This window comes from Gymnodraco acuticeps, unplaced genomic scaffold, assembly GCF_902827175.1.
Source record: "Gymnodraco acuticeps unplaced genomic scaffold, fGymAcu1.1, whole genome shotgun sequence".
Lineage (NCBI taxonomy): Eukaryota > Metazoa > Chordata > Actinopteri > Perciformes > Bathydraconidae > Gymnodraco > Gymnodraco acuticeps.
Genome location: NW_022991726.1, coordinates 288,946 through 301,232, shown reverse-complemented (window position 1 = coordinate 301,232; position 12,287 = coordinate 288,946). Strand labels below are relative to the sequence as shown.

The 12,287-nt window shown below is 39.2% G+C and overlaps 1 protein-coding gene across 1 annotated transcript in view; it reads left to right on the top strand.

The window, feature by feature from the left end:
* Nucleotides 1-4,210: 4,210 nt before the first annotated feature.
* ncln (nicalin) overlaps nt 4,211-12,287 on the top strand; it is a 27,971-nt gene continuing 19,894 nt past the window's right edge. Inside the window, exons 1-5 of the mRNA XM_034199049.1 lie at nt 4,211-4,512; nt 5,449-5,639; nt 7,691-7,835; nt 9,323-9,417; nt 11,729-11,910. Of these exons, the coding sequence (XP_034054940.1) occupies nt 4,338-4,512; nt 5,449-5,639; nt 7,691-7,835; nt 9,323-9,417; nt 11,729-11,910 (788 nt within the window). The 5' untranslated portion in view covers nt 4,211-4,337. The remainder of the gene's footprint in view (nt 4,513-5,448; nt 5,640-7,690; nt 7,836-9,322; nt 9,418-11,728; nt 11,911-12,287) is intronic.

Genomic DNA, 12,287 nt, shown 5'->3' with positions numbered 1-12,287 from the left:
AGCAGGGGGGGGGGGGGGGGGGGGGGGGCAAGAAGAAGAATGTATGTTTTATTTTGAAAGGAAGATGTCATCTGATATAGCATTGTTAGCAGGTCATGTTTATATAAATAGATAGATAGATAGATAGATAGATAGATAGATAGATAGATAGATAGATAGATAGATAGATAGATAGATAGATAGATAGATAGATAGATAGATAGATAGATAGATAGATAGATAGATAGATAGATAGATAGATAGATAGATAGATAGATAGATAGATAGATAGATAGATAGATAGATAGATAGATAGATAGATAGATAGATAGATAGATAGATAGATAGATAGATATAGATAGATAGATAGATAGATAGATAGATAGATAGATAGATAGATAGATAGATAGATAGATAGATAGATAGATAGATAGATAGATAGATAGATAGATAGATAGATAGATAGATACTTTATTGATCCCATGGGAAATGTTTGCGTTGCAGCAGCATAAAAAACACAAGGCAATGTACATAAGAGAAATTAAGACAAGAAATAAAACAGTCCAAAATATATATAAAATAATATAAAAAAGAAAAAAGGGAGCAATTGCAGCTAAAACACTCAAAAATAAATCTTCAGTTTCAGGGGGTTTGTATTCATAAATATGTATTTTGTTTTGACTAAAAGATTACACAATACATACTAATATGCTTATAACTGTTATTATACTGTGCTCTAAGCAGATTATAAATCATTGTCATTATGGTTAAAGTTAGTGTTTAAATGTTGAAGGAAGTATTCTGATCTTATACTCATGAAAAAGCACTGACACTACATTGTAGGAATACTCTGTTCACAAGTCCTACATTCAGAAGTACTTTAAAAAAGTAAAAGTATTGGCAGCAAGAGGATTCAAAAGTACTTGTGATGTGAAATGGCCCATTTCAGAGTCATGTATTGAATGACTGGTTGATGATAATGCATTATTGTTGATCACAGGTGAGACAAATTAAGAAAACTACATGTTAAACCTTTGACTTATCTTAACCTATAATCATATGTCAATGCCAATCTATTAGTTGATGTATATTTTGTATTAGCTAATAATCAGAATCTGTAAAGTAACTTAAGCAGTCAAATAAAAAGTTGAATATTGGCTTCTAAAATGGAGTAGAAGTATAAAGTAGAATAAAGTGGAAATACCTAAATAAAGTACAAGAACTGAAGTGGAAAACTCTGGGGTTTCTGAGCATTTTGCACCATGACCGGTTAACACTAAAAAGAGTTGTTTCTAAAAGATGAATTTGTTCATTTCTGCACATCAGTAATTGTCAAGCTATTGCTCACTAACAAGGGGATTATATAGCGGGTGGTGTTTTAAGAAGTGACTCAGAGAGACCTCCACTGTGAGCAGATAGTGGAGTTTTGTGTAGAGATTTAATGCCACATACATTACAGTACTCGTCTGGTATTCTGTGATTGTGACCCTGTGGGTTTAAACACTCGAGTGTGTGTTTGAGCAACCTGCTGCTGTGCTGAGAAAATGACAGCATCCTCTGAGAATGAGTACTTACAGAAGCATGCTACACATACTTACTGCTAGGTGGCTAATCTCTCTTAATCCACGGTATATACACACACACACACACACACACACACACACACACACACACACACACACACACACACACACACACACACACACACACACACACACACACACACACACACACACACCTTTTGTGTGGTCACACAGAGAAAGTGTTTTATGTGGACGGGGGTCAGGAGCAAAGGCCGCTCTGATTCAGGTCGTTCCCAGGAACTAAACAGCAGATGCATTGTGTGTGTGTGTGTGTGTGTGTGTGTGTGTGTGTGTGTGTGTGTGTGTGTGTGTGTGTGTGTGTGTGTGTGTGTGTGTGTGTGTGTGTGTGTGAAGATTATCTATTCATTACAAGTGTCAAATAATTGTCCTAAAAAGTACTATATTAGCCTCTGCAAAAGTCTAAAGTAGCATAAAATGGAAATATCTATCAATCATAATGCTTTTTATGTCAAAAGTTACTATTAACTGCATGAAGTAAAAATAACTTCATAAGCCTCTGATTTGAAGTAGAATAAAAGTATAAAGGGGCAGAAAATGAAAATACTCAAGTAAAGTGCAATCTCCTCACTCAATTACACTTAAGTACTGTACTTTAATAGATGTATTTAGTTACTTTGCAGCACTGTGTTTGTGCCTTTGAGTACTGTTTTGGTTTTTGGTTGAGGCAACATCAACTGAAAGACGTGGACATGTGATTTAAACGATGTTAGGACATTTTAAGCAATTATATTCATGTGACTCACGCCACCGTGCAAAAACAAGCACATTATTTCCCTCTTGTTCTCCTGTTGTTCAGCCAGACAGCGGGTCATGTGAGCGGATCTGCAAATGATAATTCCTCTGTAATGTGAAATCATTACAAGGAGTTTCAACGTCCACGCCAAATTGGTTTTGTGTTTCGTTTTGCTGCTCGGTGTCTCTCAGCAGCCGGGCCACAGGCATTACTCATATAAGAGGAAATAATGACGCCAAGGTCCATTAAGTGAGATGGCAAGACATCATATCAGCATTAATCTGCCACTTAGCAACCTCAGGAGGGGGGGGGGGGGGGGGGGGCAGGGAGAGGGGATTTGATTTCCAGCTCCTCCCAACTGGACTCAGGCTTTTAATTCTTTATTGTCTTTTTATGATATAAAACTTTGGTCAAAAGATCTGGAAACAAATTGGTTTTCCCGTGACCAAGCCTAATGCTCTGTTTCTTTTTATAACCCGGTTATGTACGTTTTTGTACATGGTCTCTACCAAAAAATAAATTCCATTTAAACAATTTATTTTTTCAATAATGATAATAATCCTTATTGTTAATGGATAATGTCTTTTGTGTTGTTCAAAGCATCCCAAAGTCAACGTTTCGGCTAGTTTTACAGAATATCCTGCTGCTGTATCAAAAAATGCATGATTTCTCCACTAATGCCTGTAACCTGAAGGAGTGGGGTCATGTGCTTGTTATTGCGGGGTTATATATGAGGGTTTTATCAACCTGTTGCTTTGTGAAGCATAACATTTTGATTAATATCAGGTGTGAATATAGGCCTCTACTACATTGTAATATCAGGTGTGAATATAGGCCTCTACTACATTGTAATATCAGGTGTGAATATAGGCCTCTACTACATTGTAAGATCTTGTGATTGACAACAAAAGGACATCAGACCCATTTTGTTCGGTGCAGTCGGTTAATATAATTAAAAAAAAGTAAAAGATGTAACAACACTGTCTCAGGGAGGCTGTGGCGCAGTGGACTAGTGCGGTGGTGTTCGGATCAGGGGAGCACAGGTTCAAACCCCACTGCAGTCAGCATGTCGTTGTGTCCCTGGGCAAGACACTTCACCCCAAATTGCTCCTGTGGGGATTTCCCACAGTATTGAGTATGTAAATCGCTTTGGATAAAAGCGTCTAACAAGTAACATGTAATGTAATGTCTCCATCATGGATCATTTCTGTGGTGCACAGCGCCATCTAGTGTCTTTAAATGACACCAGAGACGGTTTAAAAAGGAGAGAGAAGCCGCACTGGTAGTCGTGTATCAGATTATTACTACAGATTATGACCGATTCATTGCCCTTTGAGGGACTAAAATAGATAATGGACCTATCTTTCACAGCCACATATTTTTAGGATATTTCTATACTAACATTTCGTTTTTCAGACAAATGTCATTGATTGTTCAGCCTCAGCATCAAACTATCGCGAGATCTGGCATCACAGAGCGTTAACATCAGTTAAACTGTCATTTTTGTTGACATAAAATCATCCTACATTCTCTTAAGAACTAGATACTTAAATTCATAATGCTAATATGTTTGTTATCTGTTAAATACGTAATATTAGCAGAACAATATAAAATACATTTTCTTTACGCCATTCTTATTAAGCAGTCATGTCAATGCGGCGTCTTCACTTAAATAGCATCTTTGGTAAAACATGGGCCTTAAATATAGCTGTCCTAAAAGATCCCTGAAACACCGTAGATTGGTTTAATATATAATATTCGATATCATTATGTATTTTATAAGCGTTCATTGAACTATATTTAAAAACACTAAACAAAAGGCAATATTGTTAATGGCTGCATTAAGCCACGATATGTTGCTGCGTTTTTCTTTAGTTGTCCTACTAGTTGCCTGATTACAAACATCTGTCAGTTGCTCCTCTTGTTAGCCGTTAGCTCAACTGGTTCCCAGGCTGTCAGTTGCTAACAGCGACGACAAATTCTAATTCTATTCTTATCTGTGGCTCCATAAAACCGCCAGGATGTTTGAGGAGGCCAGTGAAGTGTTCGACAACATGTTTAAATCCTCTTTCCCCCTCACCTTCATCGTGTTTATCCCCGCCGTGCTGATCCTGGTGTCTCCGCTGCCGGCCGATGCGGCTCATGAGTTCACGGTTTACCGCATGCAGCAGTACGACCTGCAGGGTCAACCCTACGGTGAGGAGGCTGTTTATCTATTGTATCAATCGAGAATTAATGTAATCATTATACGGTTAAGGTATCCAGTGACTACATCGTTTCTCAGCTCACGTTAAGGTGCCTATAGTAGCCTTTCAATGACGGCGTGCAGGCTAGCATTGGCCAACTAGCTGCTAATGTAGCTTAGCATTGCTAGATGGTAATATCAAGCTAGCAATTATTTTTCTTTCCGAAGCTAGCGAATTTACTAGAAGCTATCCAGGGTTATGATACCAATTAACTTAATAATACTTACCATTAAACAGATCAATAGGTACATTAATTTAAAAGACACACGTAGGTATACACATAACATTAAAGAAAACACATTTAAATGTCTTTATACATTATTTATGTATATATAATGTTTCCTTATATTTTTTCTTGGACTCTTTTGTTAATTAATCATTTTGTTTTTTAGCCAAATTGCATTCCAAGTAGTCATACCCAAATGTGAGAGACACAAGTCTTACAGAATCGGTTGACCTCTCTTCACACCTGGTGGGATTTGTATATCATAAGGTTTAAAGAGGACTATATTTTATAACCAAAGATATAGTGATGGAACATTTTGTCAAGAATAAAATAAAGGGTACCATTTATCTTTTCCAATACAATAAGGTTAATAACTTCCAATAGGGATGACTATCTAACTGGTCACATTTTTTAAAGTATGATAAGTTGTACTGGCTGTTTCTGTGGCAAGCCTTTGATGAAGATTAATGAAAGCTTTCAGACTCAACACATTTTGTAAGCCCCCAGCATTAGTCTGTAGAAAAAGTGGCTTTTGATTCAACATAGTTAAACAGCTTTTGTGCACTTTCAAAAGGCTCAACCACTTCTGCCCTTTCTTGCTGACACAAAGACGGGAGTTATCGTATTAAAACTGATGTTTTCTGTCTCTCTTTCCCTCAGGTACCAGGAATGCCATCCTGAATACGGAGGCTCGTACTGTAGAAGCAGAGGTATTAAGTCGCCGCTGTGTAATCATGCGGCTTGCAGACTTTTCCTATGAAGAGTATCAGAAAGCGCTTCGACAGTCAGCAGGAGCTGTGGTCATCATCCTGCCCAAGAACATGTCTGCTATGCCGCAGGACATAGTTCAGGTGATAACAAGTTTTAATGCTACACATCAAAGCCTTCTGCTCCCTTCATCCTCAACTGTTTCCACTTTAAATGTGTAAAACGCTATGATGTCACAGTGCGGTACTCTGTGGATACGCTTCGCTGTACCTCCAGAAGAGCTTTTGAAATTATGCATTTGGCAGTGAGGGCGACCTGTGGTATGTGGGAATATTTTTTAAAGAAAATGTGCAAAGGTGGTGTCGCAATATTTAAAACTGGGATAGGCAACTTTGGAGAAACAAGCAAAAAAAAGCTTGTTTTTCAGGAGACTTTCAACAAATATAGGGTGCGTTCACACCTGCCTTGTATAGTCCGGTTGAATCGAACCCTGGTGCGTTTAGCCGCTTGGTGCGGTTCATTTGGGTCGGTGTGAACGCAGTCCGAGACCTCTGAAGTGAACTAAACAACCGGACTCTGGTCCTCTAAAATAGGTGGTCTCGGAGCGCTTGCTTGCGAACTCTGGAGCGGTTCATTGCTGGTGTGAACGCAGTCCAACCAAAACATAGGAAGCGTAGTATTTACGCGTCACAAGAACGCGGATGTCTTCAAAATCTTTAGCGAAAGACTCTTTCAAGACATCCGCGGTTGTTTAGTTAAAGAGTGAAGCAGAATGAAGTGTTGAACAGTGTCGTGTAAAGTAACAATTCTCCGTCAGCTACATAAAAGTAGCTGCAGAACGTCTCTCATTATATGTTATAATGTTTGTTAACGGACGTTGTCTGATTATATAATCATATGCGCGGGCCGCTAGTGTCTGTTGATCTCCAGATTAACAGCAGCATGAGAATAACCTGCCGAAAGTGCCGATGCTCCATGGCGGAGGCTCCGGTAGAAATGGCCGGGATTTGCGTTTTTACCCCCTTAATGTCTGACCAATGGTTGAACAGCATTTCCGTGCACATGACTTGTGTTTAAAGTTTATAGTCCGTTTGAGTTTTTCCCGTGTGAACGCAAACCGAACCTTCTGAAGAATGAAACGATGTAACTCTCGTACCAAAATTATTTTGTATCCTCCCCGACACTATTTTTTCCGGCTCCGGGACGTCCTTAAGCTCGAGCCCTGCCGCGGGGTCTTAAAAAGTATTAAAAGTTGATAAATCAATTTAGCGAAAATGAAGGCTATTAAAAAGTATTAAAGGGCATTTTCCAAGGTGTTACATTTTGTAGCTTGTGTTCAATAAGTATCTAAATGGTCCAAAGAGGTTGTATTCTACAGTCTGCCTGAATGTAATCATGGCGTAGGTGTGTAGTGTGATTCTGTGTAGTTTATTGATGGCATCCCGTTGGATTTGACGTCATCTGAACAGGACATCGCACGCTCACTGCTTGATAGCGCGAAGCTCCGTTTACGCCGGTTGCTAAACAACATCGTTATGGGGAAATGCAAGTCTGCGTCCAAATGGTTGGAAGATAAGGAGGAAGGACAATCAATACTGTATATAGTCAATGTGAGGTAAAGTGTGTCGCCAAGGTAACCGGTTAAAACTCCAAGTGGAGATGAGGTCTTAAAATGTATGGAAAGGATCTAGAAAGGAATTACCTTTGACTTCAGGATTCCTGCAGAGACCCTGATATATATAATGTCTCACTAAAGCACACTGTGACTACTTCTTTGAGTAGGATTGTAAATCTATCTGAGAAGCAGATTGTTGGGATTTAATGAGTTACTTATTTAGTTATTCTCTATTGCAGCTTCTTTCCCGTTTGCCACTGAACTAACTTAACCAAACACTGACGATTGAAATCAACATGCAACACAATATATAAACGTCATTTATACCACTGTCACTTCAAACTCTGCAGCACTGTCTTGAGAATGACCACAATAATAATCAACTGTCGAAATAAAGCTTAGTAGTATTCGTCCAGCTCGGCGTCTTATTTCAGTTTGTGAGAGCTTTTCAGGATTTGAACTTGCAGGGTTTAATAAATAAATCATATTTTCCCTCTTGTTATTGAACCCATCAGCATATCACGCTACCAGAGTGTCTTCTCTTAAACGCGCTGTCCCTCCTCTGTTTGTCCCCTGCAGCAGTTCATGGAGCTGGAGCCGGAAATGTTGGCCACAGAGACCGTCGTCCCCGTGTACTTCGCCATGGAGGACGACGAGCTGCTGTCCATCTACACCCAGACCCTGACCTCCTCCTCCTCTCAGGGCTCCCTATCGGCCGCCGAAGGTACAAATCACTCCCTTTACACCGGACCTGCTGAAGGGCTTAGATTGTTTGCATTTGTTAGAAAGATCTCCCTCATCCCCGGCTTGAGCTTCAACCTCAGGATCCATGTATCTGTGATCCTCTCCAGAATGGAAGTAGTCATCACATACAGAGCATCAACTAGTTCCTGAACAGTGTCCTTCACATGCTGATATCCAAGAGAGGGAGTTACACAGTCACAAGATGGAGGAATACCGGTTCTTAAGTAATCATACATCCTGTCATCAACAAAATACTGAGTTTTTTTTCTCTGAAAATCTCAAAATTCTGACTTTGTTCTCAAAATCCAGTCTTATTTTCTCCAAATCTCCAAATTCGGTCTTTTTTTCACAAAATCTCAAAGATCTGACGTTTTAACTCAAAATCTCAAAATTCTGAATTTTTCTCAAAATTCTGACTTTTTTTTCTCAGAATCTCAAAAAAGTAGTCATCACATACAGAGCATCAACTAGTTCCTGAGCAGTGTCCTTCACATGCTGATATCCAAGAGAGGGAGTTACCCAGTTTATGTTTATTAAGGATCCCCATTAGCTTTTGCTCTCGACAAAAGCTACTCTTCCTGGGGTCCGACACTTAAAACAATACAACAATAATGCAACAATAATACAGCAACATTTAGGACATAAGTCCTGACATCATTAATAACATTAAAAACATCACCAATATCATCAACAACATGCGATCAAATTAAATTAGGGTTCACAGCTCACAAGGGTACGTGGTCATTAGTAGATGGCCCTTCAGTCTCTTCTTGAAAGAGGCTCTGGACTCTATGTCAGCGAGGTAGTTTGGCAATGAGTTCCATTCCTTTATAGCTCTATAAGACACAGAAGATCTCAGAAGATGTGTCCTGGGGTTTAGGTGCCAGTAGATGGCCTGATGTAGCTCGTCTAGTCTTATGGTCGTGCTCGTCTCTTGTGTAAACTATTTGATCATAAAAATACAGTGGTTTTTTGCTAAATTGGACATTTAAAAAAAAAGTGATAACACGAGATTGCAGACGTTTCTCAACTGGAAGCCATGATAGGCTTCTATGCATAACTCCAATATGAGTGCGCTTCGAACAGTGGAGAGCTAGTCTGGCAGCCTTGTTTTGAGCTATTTGTAATTTCTGTAAATGTGTTTTTGCTGCTGATGACACAGTCACAAGATGGAGGAATAGAAAGCAGTATTCAATGTTTACTTCAGATTAGCTCCAAGTCAGAAATGAGCATGCTTGATGTCTCTCTCTATAGAGGCTGAATCATCATGTTAATCACATAGCTATCATCTGCCTCAAACAGTCCTGATGCTCTTCTAGGTAATCACACATCCTGTCACGTTCACAGCTACAGTCGATACCTTTGTTATCACGTGACTCATGTTAGAAGAATACATTCGGTATTTTCCCAACAGCACTATATACAGTTTTGATCATTTCTAAATATGTTTCCTGTTGATTCCTGCAGTGCTGCTGCACACGGCCACAGCTAACGGCTTCCAGATGGTGACCAGCGGAGCTCAGAGTAAAGCCATCAGCGACTGGGCCATCACCAGCTTAGAGGTGAGAGACTTTATCGTATTCATGGGGAAACTGTGCCTGAATCGGCTGGTTAAAATGTTTTTTAAATGATACTGGTTGTGACGTAAAACATGTGATACCTATGTCTGCTTCAATCATGCCTGTTTTAAGTTGATGGTTAATTGCAATTCCTGTTTCTATTTAGAATGATTTCTCCCTCATAGAAGTGCAGTTGTTTGGCTTTGAAGCTACACATTCAATGATGTTGTTAATCTAAATGGCTGATCATTAAAAAGGTGCAAAGGAGTGTCAAATAATCTGTAGATAGTGTTCTGCAAAAATGATTCACCTCTTGCTTCCTGTAGTTTCTTAGCAGTATTGTGTTCTTATATTTTAATTATTGACGTTAAGATAATAACTTAACTAAGAGAAACCTTCATAAATCCCCCAAGGAAAAATCTGGTATTATAACAGCATAAAGTTAAAAACAAAGAATATAAAATACTTTACACAGGGGATAAGACTAGACATGTCAGTAACAGTATAAATACAAAATAACAAGAAACGGTAAGACACCGAGTAGCTGTATTTGTATATTTACAGAGTGAAGATTATTATGAATGACTGAATACATATATATATACATGTCTATGTGTTGCTGAAAGTGTCAGTGAAGTCTTTATCCTCAGTATTTGTGTTTCTGCGAGACTTTTGTGGAACCTAAAATGTAAAAAGAAGGAAGGTCCGAGCAGTTTTCCGCACACAGGAATAAGCCCTCATGCAGACGGTGGTTTAGTGGTTAGAGCTGTTGACTGGAAGCAGGAAGGACCTCGATTTACCTCATCTGGGTCCTTCCTGTCAGGCCTGACGCTCAAATGTATATACGTTTGCTTCTATGACGAGATCATTATCAATTACAAAGCATCCAAAACACTCATATTTGTTTCTAGATATGGTTCGGCTTCAGTAGTACATTACATGCCTGTATTTAATTGTAGAAAAAGGTGTTTTTTTTGTTCAATGAATGTTCTTATAAAGCCTAATAAAGGTTCTGTCTTCATGCCAAAGCGTTTGGGAAATGAACTAAAGGCTTCTTTGACTTTAAAGCTGTATAATGCATTAGAAATAAACCTGTACATCATGTTAATTGGGGTATTGATAACTTCATTTGATACCACTGAAGGGCAGGGCTCCCGCGGGGCCTTAAAAAGTCTTACATTTGATAATCTGAATTTAAGGCCTTAAAAAGGTCTTAAATATGATTTAGAAGGCCTTAAAAATGATGGGATTTGAAAGGTACTTCTGTGTTTCGATCGCGTCTAAATGTGTTTTGGGGGAAATGTCCGGGCTGCAAAGTAACCAGTGCGGTAAGAGCCTTTCAGTTCCCCCCAACAATCTGTATTGAAATAAATCAACATAGAACCAGTAATCACTAACTTTGTTTCCTCCGGCACCTTATCGGAGAACACCCAGCTAGTAACCTAGCAACCAACCAAGCTTCAGCTAGCGGCAGTCAGAAACTCAGGTATCTTCGAATCTACTTACAAATAAATATATATAATATAAGTGTAAGTTCAACCGTATTTGGTTGGAAAACATCAAATTTAGTGCTTGGTTGAAACCAGTGGAGGGAACGTGTTTGAAGCCCTTTTGCAAAATTAGCGTTTGTTTTGCTAATGTAGCGTTAGCTAGTGCAGCAGCTCCCGCAACAACACCGGGGGACCTCCGGGCGACGTTTGGATCTATGAAGTCAACCCTAAAAACGGTGGTGCTGTGGACGCTAAATACCGTAGCTAAACACCAATCATACAACAGCACGAAGACGGCAGAGCTCTGACTAGCTCTTGTCACTCACACATACACAGACACAGACACACACACACACACACATACACATACACAGACACTTTTTGTCTAACACGCTAACACAGTTCTGTGTACTGTTATGTTCAGTTGTCGTTCTTATGTTGAACGTGAATACATTTACTTTGTAAGTAATTATGGGACGTATTCCTTCTTTCATAGCAATTCTCCTTCATACTTTCTTGCTGTGAAATAGGTCTTAAATTCTATTCAAAGTCTTCTTAAAAAGGTCTTAAAAAGTCTTACATTTGAGTTGGTGAAACCCGCAGGAACCCTGGAAGGGGCTTTACAGTACATAGGACATCCTCTGTGTTATTCCCTTTTAAGAATGAGTGCAAAACAAAGCGAGTGAAGTGTTAAGTCAGGACTTTCTAACTTGATCTGAGGATTACAGATCGACCCACTCTGACTCCGCTCTGTTCCCTTTGTTCCTCTGAGTCTGAGTTTCTGTTTTATTCTCTCCTCTAACGTCTCTGCTTTTATTCCTCAGGGTCGTCTGGCTGGAGTCGGAGGAGAAGATCTTCCCACTATCGTCGTGGTCGCTCACTACGACTCCTTCGGTGTCGCTCCGGTATGTTCACCGCTATCTGTGGGATTTGGTTATAGTCTGTCGTTAACACGGTGTCTCTTTAGAAAAAGCACGGGTTCAGTTCACAATGCATATAAACGAGGGCAGACTGAAAAATAAGATGTTTTTATTGTCCTAGATATTTAAATAAATCCCCTTTATCCAGTAAAAGTATATTCTCCATTGATGGATAGAGTTGCTTGTGTTAATAAAAGGAGAAAGGATGGAGGGAGGGTTCCTCTGGAGCCAGCTCTCATTTCCTTCATCCATAATAATCCTTTCAAATGTATGCAACACTTTATTGAGACCTTTAAGGGTATTTAAAGGTACGAACATATACAGTGGACGTACCTGAACACAACACGTGAAATACACATGAGAGCATGCAAAGAAACAAGCTAGAAGCAACATCGGAGAATATAAATCCGTGGGATATAAATCACAAGATTTACTTTAAGGTCATAATCTCACCGATTCCAAT